The sequence below is a fragment of the Clytia hemisphaerica genome, unplaced genomic scaffold (assembly GCF_902728285.1).
Source record: "Clytia hemisphaerica strain Z4C2 unplaced genomic scaffold, Clytia hemisphaerica genome assembly, whole genome shotgun sequence".
In the NCBI taxonomy this organism is placed as follows: Eukaryota; Metazoa; Cnidaria; class Hydrozoa; order Leptothecata; family Clytiidae; genus Clytia; species Clytia hemisphaerica.
In genome coordinates, this window is record NW_027103890.1 from 971,902 (window position 1) to 992,077 (window position 20,176).

The window sequence follows — 20,176 nt, forward strand, 5'->3', positions numbered from 1 at the left end:
GGTGAAAAATTGAATTAGAAAATTAAAGAAAATGCCACGTGAAATTATTACCCTCCAGGTCGGACAATGTGGAAACCAAAGTAAGTTTTTTAACATTTTTTCTATATATAACAAAAGTTATTTCCCAAAATCTTTTTCCTTTACAAAAATAAAAAAACCTTTGTTCAATAAACTTTCATTTCAAATTTTTAGTTGGGATGGAGTTTTGGAAACAGCTTTGTGCTGAACATGGTATAAGCCCAGGTAAGGATTTATTTTTTGTATGTCGTCTTTTTTGTCAAAACGTAAAATTTATGTTGAGAAGTATCCTAAATCTGAGCACCTTTTGGGCATTGGGGCATATAAATCAGAATGAAGTCAAAATTTCCACTAGAGGGAATATCTATCTTTGTGAATTGTGAAGGTTTGTAATTTTTTCTTACCAGCTATTTGGATAAACTTGACTTTTTACAATGCTACTAGCAGTTAAATTTTCAAATGTGTGTGTATTTTAGAAACGCATTTTGTTCGCTAGACAAAAATTGAAATGTTTTAATTTCTTATTCTTTCGATAATTTTTTTAGAGGGCATGTTAGAAGACTTTGCTACAGATGGCACAGATCGAAAGGATGTCTTTTTTTATCAGGTTAAAAAGACTTACTCTTTCTGTACCAAATCACACACATAGTTATTCTTAAAAGAATTTTTTTCTCTAATTTCTGCTCTGATCTTTGATCTTTTTCTTTTCTAGGCTGATGATGAGCATTATATACCAAGGGCAGTCTTACTTGATTTGGAGCCGAGGGTTTGTATTATTTCAAATTTACAAAAAAAACTTTTTAGGTATTGTTTTAACTTTGCCCGTCTTTATTTAATGATTGGTTTTAGCAGGTTTTAGCTCAACTAATGTTTATTAAGTTTTGAATACAAAAGGATGGACTCAAAGTTTTTCTTTTACAGGTCATAGATTCTATAATGCAATCCCCTTACGCCAATTTGTACAATCCAGAGAATATTTACACGTCTAAAGATGGCGGTGGTGCTGGAAATAACTGGGGTCATGGTTTCACACAGGTTACAATTAAATTCAAGAATGTTGTTTTCAGTATTTTGAATAAGATTTCATTTATTTATGGATTATGAAAAATTACCATGCAACATTCCTGTTCAGGGGATTCATTACCTTTTTTAAAGAATTGAAAACAAATTGTGTAGCAGTTGAAATCCACATCTTTTTAACAAGTAAATTATCATCACCATTCATCCTAGAATGATCTCTTATTCATGATATGCACCACTGCAATGTCTTCTGACATTACATCATGGACCCAACAGCTGATTGGTTGTAAGTGACGTATAATCAGCCAATACGTCAACTTTCAACCAATCAACTATTGAGTGGAATGGAAGACATTGCAATGGTGCATATCATGAATAATATCCAACCTATACTTAGACCATGTTCACACGTTACTGTTCCGTTTCGCTCTGGTTTGATTTTCGTTACGGATCGAGTACGTGTTGATATGGTTTTGGAACTTTCGGAGCAAGAAAACCAAGCAGTTCCGTTCCAATGAAAAAAGTGGAGCGAAACCGTATCGGTATCTTTTGCTTTGTAACGTCTTCTTTTTTGACGTTCACACTTGTTTCAGAACCGTTTTGTTTTGGGATGGAACAGAACCGTGACGTCTGAACATGGTCTTAGTTTTATAATTAATACCAAGGCTGTTTGCAGTGATTACTTTCTGGAAAATCCCGATCCTTTAAAAAGCAAAGTGCTCATTCAAGGTTCTACCAGAATATTTTTAGAAATCTAAATATTGTTACTTTCTTATTAAAATCAGGCAGAAAGTTTGCATGAAGATATATTTGATATAATTGATCGTGAAGCTGATGGCAGTGACAGTCTTGAGGTTTGGTTTTTAACAGCTTTACTTTCGTTTTGAATGGTTTATAGAATTTAATCATTAGTAACATTATTATGATGTATACAAGCTAACAGGCCCGAGGTGGACCTACGTTTTGATTTTTGTCATATGATTTTTTAGACGTGGCTTTTTCTATCGCTTTCAAATTTTGGCTACAAAAACTGACTTCTCCACCACTGGACCAAATTTTTAACTAAGTCTTTCTTCTTTACACGTCTTACAATGAGAAAGGAATTGTTGAGTCAAAATTTGGTACAGTTTTATCCATTCATGCCCTTATAATGATTTACACGTCATTTCTTTTACAACCACATCTAAATTGTAAAAAAAAGACCATTAAAAAAACACCTTTGAAATTCATTAACTCATACTTTTATTTCCAGGGTTTTGTTTTGTGCCATTCGATTGCTGGAGGCACAGGTAGTGGAATGGGTTCATACATGCTTGAGAGAATCAATGACAGGTAAATTGTGATTTTTAAAGTCAAGATGTACAAATACAGCCTTTCTAATTCAGAATCTTGGTTCTATAGTACAGTAAGTCGGCAAAACCAACCAAACCAAACCAAAATGGGAAATTAATGGAAAATACCTCCTCCATTAGTGGTGGAATGTAAGAAAAATGTATTGTACCGCTCTAAAATAAAAGCTGTCTGTTTTTAGGACAATTTTTTCTTTTTTTGATATTTTCAACCTCCCCCATTAAAAAGCAGGTGGTGATTTGAAAACAATTTGATTTTAAAATATCAGGCTCTGTTTAAATACTTCCCGTTATTTAGGTATCCCAAGAAATTGATTCAAACATATTCAGTTTTCCCACAACAAGTACGTATTTCCAACACTATTGACTGCTTTTTCTAAACATTTTTTTTGAATTGAATATTAATTGATTTTTATGAAGATAAATGGCACACGAAAAGTTAAGTTAAAATCTTCCCATCTCCAGGAAAGTGTTCAATTGTCAAAAGTCATAAAACTAAAGAAAAAGAAACAGAATTCTTTCTCAACTCGTAAACGAATAAAGCTTCCAAACGTCATATCTCAGTAATTCTGATTCCGAGCGTTATATTTAGTTTCCTTATTCCTTCCGATGAGTTCGTTTTCCTGTATCTATTCGAGTTGTTAAAGTATTTATATATTTTATACACGCAGCATATACATTATATAACACTTTTCTTGTAAGAAGAACCAATATTTTTGGAGATCATAATGAAATAATGTTAAAAAAAGTAACATATTCTGGATGCTCTTTTCTTTTTAGGATGATATCAGCGACGTAGTAGTGCAACCTTACAATTCAATGTTGACCTTGAAACGGTTGACACAGAATGCTGATTGCGTGAATGTTCTGGATAACACTGCATTGAACAGGATAGCTGCTGATCGTTTACACATACCTAACCCAACCTTCTCACAAGTCAACCAACTGGTATATACCTTCATCACTCTTAGTACACACTCGTTAACTTTTTTTCTATTTCGAATTATTTTATTTACTTCGAATTTTTCTCAGACATTTTTAGTAGTATAAACTTAACTTTTAATTGGTCTTTATTTTCAAAGGTTTCAACGATTATGGCTACAAGTACCACTACACTAAGATACCCAGGTCTGTGTCTTCTCCATTGTTACTTACTTACGGACAATACAACGTTTATGACCACGTTCAGACGTTACTGTTCCGTATCGTTCCGAAACGAAACGGTTCCGAAACTAGTGTGAACGGCAAAATTCAAAACCTCAAAAAAAGAAGACGTGACAAAGCAAAACAGATTGAAACGGTTTCGCTCCACTATTTTCATCGGAACGGAACTGCTCCGTTTTCTTGCTCCGAAACGTTCCGAAACCAATATGAACACTCTCGATCCGTAACGGAAACCATACCGGGGCGAAACCGTAACGTCTGAACATGGTCTATGTAATAGAATTTTGGTCCGATTATTGTCATTTCTTTTTTTACTATGGCTACGTTGAGTTGTCGACTTTACATCCTCTGAACTTGTGCTATCGATTGCAGTAAAAAACTTTTAGACTTCGAGGTAATCTTTGTCACTACATGACGTCAGAACTCGGTGGGAACAGAGCAATGTGGCTTTAAAATCACTAAATATTGATTGCGTTCGTTCATTTAACTAATCTTTCGAGTTAGGTTGAACGAACGTGCTCGTTTGCCTCTTGAAATAATGGAATCTCATTGGTCGGAAAGTTTACCACACGACTTTCAGTGGTGAAGAATTTAGATAAACATAAAGTGATCCATATTTCTATTTTAGGTTACATGAACAACGATTTGATTGGCTTGATCGCTTCTCTCATTCCAACATCTAGATTGCATTTCTTGATGACTGGTTACACACCCCTCACTACGGATCAGAAGGTTTGAATGTCTCAGTGATTATGAAGCATCCGTACTTTTAAAGTTGTTAGGTTGCTTTTATTGAATTCGATGAACTAATTTTCGTTCGCCAAATTTAGCTCTCGCCAAGATTAAAAATTGCGCTACTCGCTAAACGCCAAAATAAGTTGTACTCCAAAATTAAAAAATTACGTCACTGTACTCGCCAAAATTTAAAAATTTTGTTACTCACCAAAATAAGTTCTCGATTAGTTCTACACTTTTCGCTTTTCACCAAAATTAGTTCCTTTTAAAAAGTAACTTTCTACTGTGTATTACTTCACTAATAACAAACAGAGAACTTCCCCATCCTTAATAAAGATTAGTTCTTTAAATCAAAAAACTTTTTAATATGATACTCATTTAAAACATTTTTCCTGTTTCTGTTTTTCAGACAACGAGCGTACGGAAGACGACAGTTTTGGATGTCATGAGACGTTTGTTGCAGGTACGCGTGCTCCTCACCAGTCTTTGATTTCACGATTTATTTCATTCAATCCTTATATTGAATCACCATGGTTGTTTTCATCATAGTTATATTTTGTATCTCATCTTACCCCCTTTCTTTTGTTTCAGCCGAAAAACATGATGGTAGCCACACCACGCGACCGAAAGAGAAACCATTGTTATATTTCAATTCTGAACATCATCCAAGGTGAAGTCGACCCTACCCAGGTAATACATCATTTTTTAACTTTTTACTGTGTTAAAAGCTCTTCTTTCAGTGAAGTATGTAAAGAGTCTCCAAATTCTGCATAATTTACCTAAATTTCAAGAGTGTTAAATGACTGTGTGAAATTTATTTTCCATCTCAGACGAAAAACCTCGCTTTCACCACTGTTTTTGAAAAACATATTTGGATTATAACATTTTATTGTGACTGAATATATTATATCAGGAGCATGATTTATTTTGATATTCCATTCAGGTTCATAAAAGTTTGCAAAGGATTCGTGAGCGAAAGTTGGCAGAGTTCATTCCTTGGGGACCAGCCAGTATTCAGGTAAAGAGACGTCTCACTGGATGTTTTTTGTTGTTTTTTAATGCATTTAAATGGCCTTCGAAGAGTTAGTTATTGACTATGTTTAAATGTAATGTGATTATTTTGCTTTGCAAAATGTTTAACGATTATCTCGTGTTTTAGACATGTCCCATATACGTTTATATAAGATAGTTGCATTGCAGCAAGATGAAAATTTTGCATAGACGTTATATTGAATTAATCTGGAAGTACTGATTTTTGGACCTACCGGGAGGTCCTTTAATTTGTCCGTTGTCCGTTCGTCTGTTACAAGCTTTTCTCGGGATTGGCTCGTTAGTTTTTTTTTATTTTTTGTACAATGATACAAAATAGCAATGCCTGAAAAGTGACGGAGCCCGATTTTTGAAAAAAAATTTTGGGGGGCAAATTTGGGCCAAAAAATACCTAAAAATAAGGTTTTTTGGACTTTGTGCAAAATTGCTTCATTAGTTTTTCCTGATTTTTAGCAGAAAGATAGAGTGTAAGATACCCTAAAATGTGGCCGAAGTAATATTTGTCGAAAAAATTTTTTTCGTCGTGAAATACGGATTTTCGCAAAATTTGGGCCAAAAACTACCTAAAAATAAGGTTTTTTGGACTTGGTGCAAAATTGCTTCATTAGTTTTTCCTGATTTTTGGCAGAAAGATAGAGTGCAAGGTACCCTAAAATGTGCCTGAAGTAATTTTTCGTCGTAAAATACGGATTTTCGTTTTTTGGGGAAATTCCCTTTTACCATTTTCCTGTTAGCAGCTTTTCTCGGGATTAGCTCATTAGTTTTTTTTAATTTTTTGCACAATGATACAAAATAGCAATGCCTAAAAAGTGACGGAGCCCGATTTTTGAAAAAAAAATTTGGGGGGCAAATTTGGGCCAAAAACTACCTAAAAATAAGGTTTTTTGGACTTTGTGCAAAATTGCTTCATTAGTTTTTCCTAATTTTTGGCAGAAAGATAGAGTGCAAGGTAGCCTAAAATGTGGCTGAAATAATTTTTCTCGGAATAATTATAATTAATTATTAATTATAATCATAATTTTTTTGGCCGTAAAAATCGGATTTTCTTATTTGGGGAAATTCCCTTATATCATTTTTAGGGAAAAAGAGCATTTCTCGCGATTGGATTAATATTTTTTTCTAAATTTTTGCACTTTGATGTAAAATGGTAATATTTAAACTCTGATGAAGCCTGATTTTCGTAAAATAATTTTTTTGGGCAAATTTGGGCCAAAAAGTGCCTAAAAATGGGATTTTTGGACTTTGTGTGAACTTGCTTCATTAGTTTTTTCTGATTTTTTGGACAAAGATGAAGGGTAAGGTTCTCTAAAACGTGACTGAAGTAGTTTTTTTCGCAAAATTTATTTTGGCTGTAAAAATCGGATTTTCTTATTTGGGGAAATTCCCTTTTGTCATATTTAGGGAAAATGAGTATTTCTCGAGATTGGCTTGGTATTTTTTTCTTATTTTTTGTATAGTGATATAAAATGGTAATATGTAATGGTAATTTGGGTAGAAAAGTGCCTAATGTTTGTTTTTTTTGGACTTTTTTGACTAATTTGAGCTCTGATACTCACGGTAATCTATTCAAGCTGCTCACTACACTTTCTTATTCCCTTGCTATTTGTCCTATTTTTTCTGATTTTGATCAACAGGTAGGTCCATTCAACATGTTGCTTGTTTAGCCTTTGAAAGACTTAAATGTACGAAAAAAAAAGCTGAACAACTGTTTGAAGCCTGAACTTTTCGCAGAGATATATATAACTAACTGAGGCTGAACCAAAACATATTAGATCTTATAATCAATGCGTGTATTGACTTTAATTTTCATCATTCTGACAGGTTGCGTTGAGTCGCAAGTCACCTTACATCCAGACAGCTCACCGTGTCAGTGGATTGATGTTGGCCAACCATACAAGTATCGCATCTGTAAGTTCTTATCCCTAAAGAAGCTCAACTGGCACAACAATCTAACTTTCTAACTTATGAAATGACCATGTAATGGGCTTTTCCAGAAATAGTCCGTGCCCCCCCCTGTTGAGGATATCGGATATCCAGGGGTTAAATATCTACAAGGGAGCGGATATCCAGGGGTAAAGTGTCTTTTCAAGTAAAAACTACTATATCCAGGGGGTAAGCATCTTTATAAGAGAGGATATCCAGGGGGTTTTTACTAATAAAGTAGGATATCCAGGGGGTTCGATACTTCGAAAAATCAGTATCCTCAACAGTGGGGGTAAAAATTTTTTCTGGAAAAGCCCAATGCCGTAAGAAAAGAGACGTTCTTTTCAATTCTTCGTTGGAGACAATAACAACACAGTTTGTTCATGATGTAAATTGGTATCTGCCAGAATCCGAAAATAAACTTTGTTTCCCGTATCTGCGAGTCGGGAAGCCCTGCTTACGTGGCACGGCGTGGGTTTCCCGTCACTTCCGTTTCTTCATTATCAGTTTGATTTTTTCCACGTCCTTAAAAGAGAGACTCAAGTTTCAACTGAGACTTCCTAAGTCGATTTCATTGTGCCGTAAACAAAATAGTTATATGGAGAATGCCTTTTTGTGGTCAATGACTTCAAATTACAATAATATGCATTGTTTCAGGTTTTCGAGAGGACTTGCAAATTATACGACAAATTACGAAAACGTGAAGCCTTCTTGGAACAATACAAAAAAGTTGATATGTTCAAAGACAGCCTGGACGAATTAGACAATTCAAGGTAAGGAGGCTAAAATCTTATATTCAAAAAATATCGTAGCAATATTTGACCACCGTTCACTCAGTGTGGTGGAAATATTTCATAATTTTGATAGAATTTCAAAATCTAGTTTTCAGCGTTTAAATCAATTTAGGATAATTTTTTCTATCATTACATTTTCCTTTGAGGTAAAATTATAACGGCAGATTGGTTTTGGCACACTTTTTTGGTTTTGAAGCGGTCTCACTGTCTATTCTTATTTAACTTAAAACGAAAAAAAAAAACGATTTACCGGAAAGTTTGTGTGATCTTCTTGCTAAGTAACCTTCAAAATATCAGAGGACATCTTTCGTGGAAAGAATCAAATGTTTAACAAGTATGTACAGACAAAGGTTGTCCCTTGATTTCAGAACACATCAATTTTATTGGACCTACCCCGGTGGGGTGGAGGTCCTATAAATTAACCTTTGTCCGTTCGTCTGTTCGTCCGTTCGTTCGTTATAAGCTCTCCTCGTGATTGGCTCATTAGTTTTTTCTGATTTTTTGCACAAAGATGTGTAACTATAAACCCTCGAATGTGACGGAGCCCGATTTTCGAAAAAAAAATTTTTTGGGCAAATTTAGGCCAAATAACGGCTAAAAAACGGTTTTTTTGGATCATTGACACTGATTTTTTGCATGAAAGTAGGGTACCATCATAGGTAAAAGATGGCTCAAGCAGATTTGTTCAAAAAAATTTTGTTGGGTCAAAAAACGCATGTTTATCTATAAGAATCACTATTAATAAGCATACATCAATGTTCTTAGTTAAAGTTACTCAATTTTTTTATGAGATGGATTTTTTTTTGCTCATGAGGGCTTACTTTTGAAGAATGTGTGTGTTTAGACGTTAAATTTTGGTTTCTTGGCGTGTTTTTATAGAAAAACTGGCCAAATTCAATATTTATTTATAAGCACATTATCAATTACTTAGGTATTAGCTTTTCTCGAGATTGGCTCTTTGATTCTTTATGATTTTTTGCACAAAGATGCATAACTATAAACCCTCGAATATGTGACGGAGCCTGACTTTCGAAAAAAAAAATTTTTGGGCAAAATTTGGGCCAAAATACGGCTAAAAAACGGTTTTTTTGGACTTTGTGAAAAATTGGATCATTAACTTTTTCTGATTTTTTGCATGAAAGTAGAGTACCATCATAGGTAAAAGATGGCTCAAGCAGATTTTTTCAAAAAAAATTTGTTGGCTCAAAAACGCATGTTTATCTATAAGAATCACTATTAATAAGCATACATCAATGTTCTTAGCCAAATTACTCAATTTTTTGACGAGATAGATGTTTTCTTTGCTCACAATATCTTGAATATGAAAGAATATTTCAAGAGCATGAAATTTTGGTTTCTAAACGTTTTTTTTATAAGAAACAAACGACTAATTTTAATAGATCGTCCTGGATCGTCACTATTTGTGTTCTGAATGATTGTTTAATGGTCACGCTCACGTAGATATCAATTATATACGTGTTTAAATGCAAAAACCAGGTAGGTCCATAAAAGTATCACTTGTTTAATATAAAAGTTAAACATTAGACCTACGGTATCATAGAAGGTGTTTCTAAACTGTATTATTAATTTTGTATGAAAATTCAGTAGGATAACAAAATGTATTATCTTTTCCTTTCACAGAGAGATTGTTCAACAGTTGATCGATGAATATTACGCTGCCACCAAACCAGACTACATTCAATGGGGAACGCAATCTCAAACTTAGAATCGCTACAATACCTTACAATTAATCGCGGACTTTTAATGAGCTGTTCTAGATATTATTTATTTTTAATATAGACACCATATTCCTAAATGATAAGATGGTAAAGTCAGAGTTATTGTGCCACATAAATGATTTGATTGGAATTTTTGTAATGACGATTTGGCTATATCAGTTGTCCGGGGTTAAATATGAGATAACAAATCAATGTCCGGGGTGGGTTTCTGACCAATGTTATCAGTGAATCTCCCTCTGCACCGTTAGTATCACAGTGTATGGATATTACACTGTGTAGACGGATAAGAATTCTATTGAGCTCTCAGGAAATACAAAAGTAACCATGACAATCACCCAGGATCTTCGAGGAACGCCTTGCCAATCAAATCACAAGTTAGAAAAGTAAAAAAAGTTTCAATGCAAAAAGAGCTAACTGAAGTAGTAGTAAATGTCAAGTATAATTTCATGAAATGGTGAAAGTTTGGATTTTTAAAATGGAAGGGTTCGTCTGTAAAGTTTGTTTACTCAACTAGGTTGGGTTCCGACCGTTAAAATGGGTTTCGGCCGATAGGTTGGGCTTTGACCGGTAAGTTAGGTTTCGGCCGCTCAAGTTAGGTTGCGGCCGCTGACGGAAAAAAAACGCTTCGGTGTTAAGCATATTTCTTAGATATTGATTTGACTTAGACTTAAGCATATAGTCTAGGTGATCGAAACGATTCGAGTAGATTTACATATTATTCCCTGAGATCAGTTAATTTTCCATTTGGAAGAAGAACTGAGAACGTTGATAGTTTGGTAGGATTTTGTACTTTTTTTGGTACTGTGATTTGTAAAACAAACTTAATAATTTTTAGACTCATTACATTCTTTGTAAATACATTTTTTGTTATATTTCGATGTTTGTATATTTTTAGGTTTAGTGTTCCTATGGTTAATTTTCTTTTCTTCGTTTTTACCGAAAATAAAAAACATATTTAAATTAAAAAATTCATTGGTTTTAATTTATTGATTTAGCTCATATCTTCATCAGTGAGAAAATAGTAATAAGGCTACAGAATGGTACAAGGATGTAAAAACTTTCATTTGGTCGGTCGGCTGCAGCCTGGCCAAAATCCGGCTAAAATTCTCTTTGACAACTACCAACTACCTCCTGGTCAAATTCGAGCGGAGTAAATAATACAACTTGAGTGATCAATATTTCTTGTAATTAAACCCTTAATTTCGATGTCGATTAAATGTCATTTATATTCGAAATAATCATGGGCCCCGACGAGCCATTTTGAGTGAGGGGGCCAACATTTTGGAAAAAAATTTCGCCTACCATGGTTGGGCGACGAAGAAAATTTTTCACTTTTTACACCCTCAAAACACCATAAGACGATATCTATTTGGGGAGAATAATAGTTTTTGTATTTTGATTTGGTCTCAAACCAGCCTAAAATAGTAACTCTTAAAAACGTCTACCAAAAAGTGGGGGGCCATGGACCCCCACCCCCTCCCCCCCGACGGGGCCCATGATAATAAAGGTGATCAAGAAAACTAGATAACAAACTCACTCAGTCTTGTCGAATCGAACTTGAACACATATCGGGGAGACACACAGAGGGAGGCTAGAAGGTGTGTGATATTGGGAGGATTTTGGGCGCCGTGGCGTTGAACACACGTACAGGTTTTTGTTATCGCACGCTGCGCGGAGACGTTTAGGTTCTCTTTTGCTCCAAGTATTTTTCGATGGTTGTCAGAGCGAAAATGTGTTGTCCTACAGGTCGACTTTAGAACTATCTGGTCAAATTTTCAGATTTTATGGTCAATTTTTTAAAATTTTAGCTCTTGAATAAATATTGATTGCACTTGTTAGTTGCTGTTGTGTAAGTTATTTCTTCTTTGTTCAAGTGTCAGTCTAGACAACAATGCAGAATCTCAATTTTTTTAAGATTTGAATCAAAACAAAGAAGAACAGCCACGACCACGATTTTCATATTTTTAAGTGTAGGTAGCTAGCTAATATTTCGTGGTGGACTGGGTTTGCTTGTTGTTCCCCAATTCATCCATTCAGTCTTCCTAATAATTATTCCTTTCTTGGTTAATTTCAATAAATTCTTTGCTGACCCAAAGCAGACCAGTTTACAGAGTGTGGCACGTAACACTTGCTCTTGAACTGGAATGCACAACTCAGTCTCAGAAAAAGTTGAGCTGTTGAGTGCCTGTGCATAGCGGCCAAGAAAATTCTTCAAAAGTAAATACTTTCACTGGTCCATGGCCGCCATGTTCTTTCGATTCGTAATCCTCAAAGTTCTTCTTTTCGCACGGAAAAAACATGTGGTTTTGAGCCGTGACCTTTCAATTTTGAAACTCCAAGCCCCGCAGCAAGTCAGGGCGGGATGGGTGGAGCAAGGAGTCAACTGAGGCGGAGGGAAAAATTGCCGACTTTCATCACGTGACCAGTCATTTTTCTCGTCGAAGCATTAATTGGTGACCGGGAATAAGGTGAATGTCGTGTGGTTGATTTGGTCTTAGCCTTTCTTCACATGTTTCTACTTTTTGGACTGATGAAACTTGTAAGTGAGACTTTCCTTTTTTTTTTAACTTTTTTAACGGCATTGCAGTGACCCCCTCCCACCCCCTTACGGCCAGAAGCCGTTAAAAAAAAGGAAAATCGTTTGTCGACGGCCCCCAATGGATGGAAACACGACCCTGCCTATGCCCCGGACAGTCCAGGGCAAATGTCTGGGGTCTGAAAAAATAACTTTTTCCCCGGACCTACGTCCGGGGCTCCAATTTTTGCGCCATAAATTTACCCCGGACGTATATTGCGTGAGAGATTTTTTTTATAAACTAGGCAAGGTTAATAAATTAATTAAAAATAAAAAAACTAACTTTACTTACCTTAAATCTCAAGCGTGGTTTGTTCAGCAATCAAATTCTAAAATCATGTACTTATAAACTGTAACTTTATGTACTTATAAACCTTAAAACGGGGTTTTTATGCGTGCCAGGGGTCCGTATTATTTGTTTTTGAGAGACTATCCCGGACGCCCCAGACAGCCCGCGCGGTCGCTTTTTATAGAATCGCTGACCGCGCGGGCTTTTTTCTAATTCATTGAAATATTCTTCCGTGGACAAACGCCGTCTTCCAAAAGATCTTGTAATGTCCTGATTTTGGCGTTTCGTGTGTGAGGCAGGGTCGTATGTAAACTTGCATATATAGCTACCGTAAGTTGGTCTAACATCGACACCCTTCATCTAATTCCGACACCCTTCTTTAGAGACAGGAATAATCAGTATTGACTTAAACTCGTATATCAAGATTTATGGGATTTTGAGTATGGGCCGATTTTACTTTCGTTTTGAGTGGTTTCATTTTCGATTTCAAGCCAACACCTTAGCAACACAGGGTGCTCGCCCATACCGGGTGCGTCAGAAAAAACTTTGGACGTTTGGTGAGCCACTGGGACCGAGCAAAGTCTTTTTGAAACTCAAAACCACTTTAATTAGAAAGAGGATAGTCTAACTTAAATTTTGAGGTATAGCTTTTTAAGTTGGGTAAAGTATTTTTCAAGTTATAAGCTTTTGAAGTTAAAATTCACTTTTCGAAAAGTGTAAAAAAACGTCAAAAATGGGTAGTTAAAATGTTGTGACAATAGACAGTGTTGTCGCGGCATTTTGAGAAAGAGAGATTTTTTTCCATACATCACACTCTTCACAGATAGATTTTCTCAAAAATTCACCAAAATAAAATTTTTAATTGTTGTTTTACAAATTCCCGCTCTGGTATGTTTTATTACCCAGTGGAAACATTAATTACATCGTTAAAAACGTGCACATCAGAACAAAAGAGAAAGAGAGAGATAGAAAAAAAGAGAACAAATTTAATTACCTGTTTTTGATGCATTTTTGCTCTTTTTGATAAGTAATTTTGAGCTTCAAATAGCAATATCTCAAAAAGTTTTGTTTCAAATTTAATGAATGATACCTCAAAATTTAAGTTAGACAATCCTCTTTCTAATAAAAGTGGTTTTGAGTTTCAAAAAGACTTTGTTCGGTCCCAGTGGCTCACCAAACGTCCAAAGTTTTTTCTGACGCACCCGGTAGTAACAGGGGTTTGTGCAAAAAACCAATCATAGAAATTTTTCCAAATTCCCCATTTCGATTTAAAGCAATGAAAAATGAAACTTTTCTATGTTTCACTTTTTTGCACCTATTCTTCAAAATGAAAATATTCAAGATTTTAAATTCTTCTTTTATTCAATGATTTTTTGCGGCACTTTGTTGACAATCTAACTCTCGCGTCAAATTCCCGCTTTCTTCAGTAAATTGAAGATGAGAAAAAAGCTAAGCCATGGATCACGGATTGAAACAAATATATGAAGGGTGGGATTTTACAGCCGCCCGTCCTGCAAGGCACTGAGAAGCCACGGGTGCCAAAAAGCAGGGCCGTTTGAAATGTGGCAACCTCATTGGTTAAAATTTGATAAACAGCTGCAAAGGAGCGCTGGAAAGCAATCAGTAGAGGAGACCACTTTCGTTTTTGTTAGCAGGCTTTGATATAAGCTTCTCTCAGGGATTACTTGTCAATGTACATGTACACATGTGTTGTGTCAACTTGTCAGCATTGTATTGTTGTAAAGGAAAAGATAAAAGAGGTAAGACTAGCCTTGTTTCTAATCACGATATAGGAGTTTAAGTTTAGACTGATAATATAAAAGCTTGAATCACCGATTGAAAAAGGATTATTCCTCTCTGACCAATGAGCAAAGAAAAACAGTTTCAACCTTTCTATCATTTTCAGCGGATAAACAGGGTGTCGGAACACACGTGCGTTTGGTTTGGGAAGGCGAAACACGAACGCGAACTACCCATGTCTAAACTTTTCAATATATCTCCAGAACTAACAGATTTTTTGAAATTCTGTAAAAAGGTCTAAGTTCCTGAATAGTTTTACTATGTTCTGTGAAAAAATCACAACCATCAGTCAAATACTCGTTCATCTATTTAAGATTGAAGACAAAAATTTGCAAAGAAAAATAAACCTTGAGCACAAATGCTTTTTTAAACACTTTTTTCCATCGAAAAACAAATAACTTTTACAGACTTACCTTCCCCAAACATTGAAGAAGCCTCTACTAATTAAAGTAAATGAGATAAGATAAGATAAAACCTTAAAATCAACCAGAATTTAAAACCTTTCGTCCAAAGCAAAAGACGTGCTTTTCTCGCCGCCATCTTGTTTTCGAATGAGAATTTTAGAGAATTCCATTCGGTTCCAGCTCCCGCGGTCTTTTTTCATCCAATCAGATCGCGGGATTTCACTTTCGCTTTCTCTAGTCCAATAAGATTGGGGGATTTGAGTCATGTGACATCTCTATTAAAAAACCCGCGCGAATTAAAATAGAAATACAGGGGGTCACACTACTGGCTACAGGAACTGAAAGCAAGCAATTAAGGCCAATATTTTTGGTTTTTCTGAAGGACAAAAGGTATAGGAAGCTTTACTGAAAGAGGGATAAGGCTGGGACAATCTATTTAAAAGATATGGACAAAAAAAGGCACTTTTTTTGGGTGATAATTAAGATTTTACTTAGAAACTTTAATTCTCTTACCCCCGCCTCACCCCCCCTGATATGAGCAAGGGAACCATGTTGGCCACCCCTACTGAAAATTTCAGATCAAAACAAACAAGGAATTAATTCCTGTAACTCGAAGAAAATTGAAAAAAGCTGGTTTTTGACTGTTTCTGATCCTAAAGTGCTATTTTTTGGTAAAAGCTATGCAATTTATGTTTGGATTTCTAGAAAGCTTACCCATTCATTGTCAATATATTTTTTATTTGAAAGTAATCTCTTCATGGAATAAAAATATATAGTCAAATCTTTAGGGTCATTTTTCAAAAAAAATTTTCCAAAATCAATTTTCGCATTTCGCCAATTTACCCTACGCAAACGCACGTGGGAATTAGAGGATGGGTGTCGACATTAGACCAAGTTACGGTAGCGACTCCAGAAGTCATGCAACTTTCGTTGACGTCAAACCAAATGTTTCTGAGGACTCAAGGACTCTCATTGATAATATTATTTCTAGCCCATCTGATAATGGAACTGTATCTGGCAACATATGCTTTTCCATATCAGGTCATCTCCCCCAGTTTTGTCTCTTTTCATCATTTGAAGGTAAGTTTCCCGGTGAAGATAATACTTTTTTTCAGCAAGACTGGTCTCGCTTCAACCAAGAAGAATTTATTTTGGATTTTCTTGAAGTTGATTGGGACACACTTTTTTTGAGATTTGGTCATAATCCAGACTCCTGTTTCAATATTTTTAATGACAAAATGAAAGTACTTGTGGAGAGACATTATACCCACAGTCAAACTTACCAAACGTCAAGTTAGATAAAAAACAAAACCATGGATAACGCTAGGAATTTTGAAGTCAATCAAAAAACGTGACCACTACCAGACAAAACACGCTAAGGCTAAAACTAAGGAGTCCAAAGATTGACTCTATGAATTATATCGTAGCGAAACATGATAGGCACTTTGACTAGGCGTAGTAAAAAAAAACACTACATCAGATATTTTGATTTCCATTTTAAAAACTCTAGAAAAGTCTGGTAGGTATGGTGTTCGTTATATAATATCAACAAGGGCTAACTCAGAATCGCCCATTTCAATCATCAGACTCTTTGACATCAGATCCTCTTAGCACCAACCACTTAACAAGAAATTGTGAAGGTGATTGGCTCTTTCTCAATAAATAAAGCAAGTGGTCCTCATGGTATTCCTATATAAATCCTTAAACTTTTGAGACTTGATATTTCTATGCCAATATCGGCGCTAATAAACTACTCCTTTCTCAGTGGTATTTTTCCCTCTACTCTCAAAATATCTAAAGTTGTGCCTGTCTTCAAACACAAAGGTTCTCCCCTTGAAGTTTCTAATTATAGGGCAATTTCACTTTTATCTAACATTGAAAATCTTTTTGAGAAAGTGATGTATTCACGTCTCTCTGACTTTCTTGAAAACCATAATCAAATCTACTCTCGACAATTTGGTTTTCGTAAGGCTCACTCTACTGAGCATACACTCATTAATGTTGTCGAACATATCCGAAACTATCTTGACAATGGTGGGTTTGCCTGTGGTGTATTTGTCGATCTACAGAAGGCTTTCGACACAGTTGATCACGAAATTTTACTTGAAAAACTCTATCACTACGGAGTCAGAGGCATTGTTAACGACTGGTTTCGATCTTACCTCACTAACCGCTCCCAGTATGTTTCTCTTGCAGGCTCAAATTCCCTTTTAAAATCTATTAATCAGCAGTTGTTTGTCTTCTTACCTCTACTGGGTCTACCTCTATCTGGTTCCCAAAGCACTAAATTGGAGGCCATTTTTTCATCATGTCTCTTGCAGTGACCTGTCAGCCTCATTCTTCTTTCTCTAATTTTGGTGTTGACCTTTGGGAGTGAACCGTAAAGAACTTTATTTGTGACATGGTCCTTCCAGCTGACTAATGCAGATCCTAGTAGTCGAGTGTAGGTTCCATCAATCAGTTTTGTTGTTGTCTTATTCATTGCCCATGATTCGCATCCGTAGAGGAGTACACTTTCAACAGTTGACACAAACAGCCTTATCTTTAGGTTCCTGGAGAGAGATTAGATTTCTAGATATCCTGAAGTTTATTGCATGCAACCCAAGCTTGTGCTTTTCGGACATTGATATCCTTTGTAGTTGAATCAATCCAAGAGCCGAGGTACTTGAAGTCATTAACATGTTTTATCGGATCACCATTTAATGAACTGACACCCACTATATCTTGCTGATTTTAAATGATCATTTCAGTTTTGGCAGCGTAAACCAACTTTTGTAGCTTCAATTTCCACTCCTAAGAGAAGGTTTTGTGCTTCTTGTAAAGTATCGAGCTATGTCATCTGCAAAGTCCAGGTCACTTATCTTGATTGGAGGGTGTCCTTTGCTTCTGCGACTGGTTAAGGTGAAAGAATTGCAATGTTTACTGAACTTCTAGTTTGATGGATGAACTTGTTTGATAAGAATGATACCAAGAATTTCATTCAAGGTTTGTTTTGATTATTTTACAGATCCGGTGTTGACTTTAAAGGAGGGGTATCGATATTAGACGATTCTTTAGAACTTTTTGTTCCTCCATTTCCAGAGGCCCCTTGAAAATGGGTCCTACCACCTTTTTTGACTCATTTCAACCTTTTCCAAGCTACTTTTCTTCAAAAACAAAAATAAAACAATGCAGTTATGAGCATGAATCTGGTAATGTCACCCAAATAGATGAAAATTTTGGAAAAAATAAAGTTTTGAATTTCACTTTTATTCCTGGATAATCTTTTTGGACCTACCTCCGGGTACCCCGGTGGAGGTTCTATAAATTAACCCATGTCCGTCCGGCCGTCCGTTCGTTCGTTCGTTCGTTCGGCCGTCCGTCTGTTACCAGCTTTTCTCAGGATTGGCTCATTAGTTTTTTCTGATTTTTTGCACAATGATGCAAAATGGCAATGCCCAGAACGTGACGAAGCCCGATTTTTGAGAAAAAATTTATTTGGGCAAATTTGGGCCAAAAACTACCTAAAAATAGGGTTTTTTGGACTTTGTGCAAAATCCTGTCATTACTTTTTTCTGATTTTTTGTACAAAGATGGAGGGCAAGATTCTCTAAAGAATGGCTGAAGTGGTTTTTCCCGGAAAATTCTTATTCGCTTTAAAAAACGGATTTTCGTATTTTTGGGGAAATTCCCTTTAACCAAATAAGAAAATATTGTTTTCTCAATGTTGACTCCTTATTTTTTTCTGATTTTTTGCACAATGATGCAAAATGGCAATGCCTAAAATGTGTCAAAGCCCGATTTTCGAAAAAAATATATTTGGGCAAATTTGGGCCAAAAACTGCCCAAAAATAGGGTTTTTTGGACTTTGTGCAAAATCTTGTCATTACTTTTTTCTGATTTTTTGTACAAAGATGGAGGGCAAGATTCTCTAAAGAATGGCTGAAGTGGTTTTTCCCGGAAAATTCTTATTCGCCTTAAAAGACGGATTTTTCATATTTTGGGGAAATTCCCTTTAACCAAATAAGAAAATATAGCTTTTCTCAATGTTGACTCATAATTTTTTGCACAATGATGCAAAATGGCAATGCCTAAAATGTGACGGAGCCAGATTTTTAAGGAAAATTTTTTTGGGCAAATTTGGGCCAAAAACAGCTTAAAAGGTTTTTTGGGCCTGAATGGTTTAAGTGATTTTCGTACTTTGGGGAAATTCCTTTTTACCATTTTACATTATTCAACACACAAGCTTTATTTTTCCATTCTGAATTTTTGTACAATTATTGTCACTTTTTTCTTATTTTCATCTGATGTTAATCATTAGGTAGGTCCATTCAGCATGTTGCTTGTTATTAATGACTTCAATTTTCAGAAAACATAAATATCAGGGCTTAATCAAACTGGCTTGGTCCAGAATTTGACCTAGAGTAGTTATAATCAGACAAATTTGGCAAAAAACTCTTTTTACTTTACACTTCATTTCAGAATATGCATAATCTAATACTTGTCTTACCGTCCAGTATGACATATTTTTCAAATTCTGACACTTTTTCCAGAAGAAAATCTAAAATACTAAAAAATATTCCCATAAAGTTTGACTTCATGAAAAGAAAACTGGCTATGATCAGGTAACTTCATTCTAGATTTGAAGGACTCATTATAAGCTTTCAAAAAAACCAAAAGTTTGCTATATTTCAGTTGATCAATAAAAAATTAGAAAATGAAACCTTGTTGGTTGCGGACATTTATGTAACTTTTTGTCAAATTTACTTTAAAATCAGCAATAAACATTAAACTGAGTAATTATTTGGCTTTTAATACTTTTCTGTACTTGAACCAAAACTTAATCATTGAAATTTGTTGTCTTGAAAGGTCTTTGTAACTATGATTTCCTGAAAATTGAAGATTTATCTGTAAAAGAGAATACAATCATATTATCATTTTTTGTCATAATCTAATTTTAAAAGTTAAATTTTGAGGTTGACATTAACTGTTACATCTTTATAATCAGTAAATATGATTTTTCCTTGAAAAGCCACTCAACCTTTTCAATAGAATGGGTTAATTGGGTAATAATGCTTATGCTGCGGACATAACTTTTTTTCTTCCAGGGTAGAACCATAGAATATTTTACATCATTTATTTAAAAATTTGGAGTGTCTTTTTCTGTTATCAAAATTTAAGGAATATTTGAGACTAAATCAATATGGTTTGATTTCAGTTATTACATGTTTTTCTTTGAAAAGAACAAAAGAAGACTCAACAATGATATTAAAACTTTCTAGTATTTCTAGTAGAAGAACGACCCTAGAGGACACAAAAAATAGAAAAAAGCAAGGA

General features: G+C 35.1%; 1 protein-coding gene across 1 annotated transcript; it reads left to right on the plus strand.

Annotated features, from left to right (window-relative positions):
• On the plus strand, positions 1 to 10,145 carry LOC136808609 (tubulin gamma-1 chain). The gene is made up of 17 exons (XM_067065147.1): positions 1 to 80; positions 193 to 243; positions 564 to 625; positions 731 to 784; positions 940 to 1,053; positions 1,824 to 1,892; positions 2,291 to 2,370; positions 2,686 to 2,731; positions 3,168 to 3,335; positions 3,470 to 3,515; positions 4,180 to 4,283; positions 4,696 to 4,749; positions 4,878 to 4,976; positions 5,230 to 5,304; positions 7,158 to 7,244; positions 7,917 to 8,032; positions 9,695 to 10,145. Exons 1-17 carry the CDS (start codon positions 32 to 34, stop codon positions 9,777 to 9,779), a joined length of 1,359 nt encoding a protein of 452 aa, XP_066921248.1. The 5' UTR covers positions 1 to 31; the 3' UTR covers positions 9,780 to 10,145.
• The last annotated feature ends 10,031 nt before the right edge of the window (positions 10,146 to 20,176 follow it).

What these genes read in the sequence shown, in the direction of transcription:
- LOC136808609 (XM_067065147.1), top strand. Translation starts at nt 32, where the DNA reads ATGCCACGTGAAATTATTACCCTCCAGGTCGGACAATGTGGAAACCAA. An exon ending in CACTACACTAAGATACCCAG is followed by an intron (nt 3,516 to 4,179) that starts GTCTGTGTCTTC and finishes TTTCTATTTTAG; the next exon opens with GTTACATGAACAACGATTTG. An exon ending in GGGGACCAGCCAGTATTCAG is followed by an intron (nt 5,305 to 7,157) that starts GTAAAGAGACGT and finishes TCATTCTGACAG; the next exon opens with GTTGCGTTGAGTCGCAAGTC.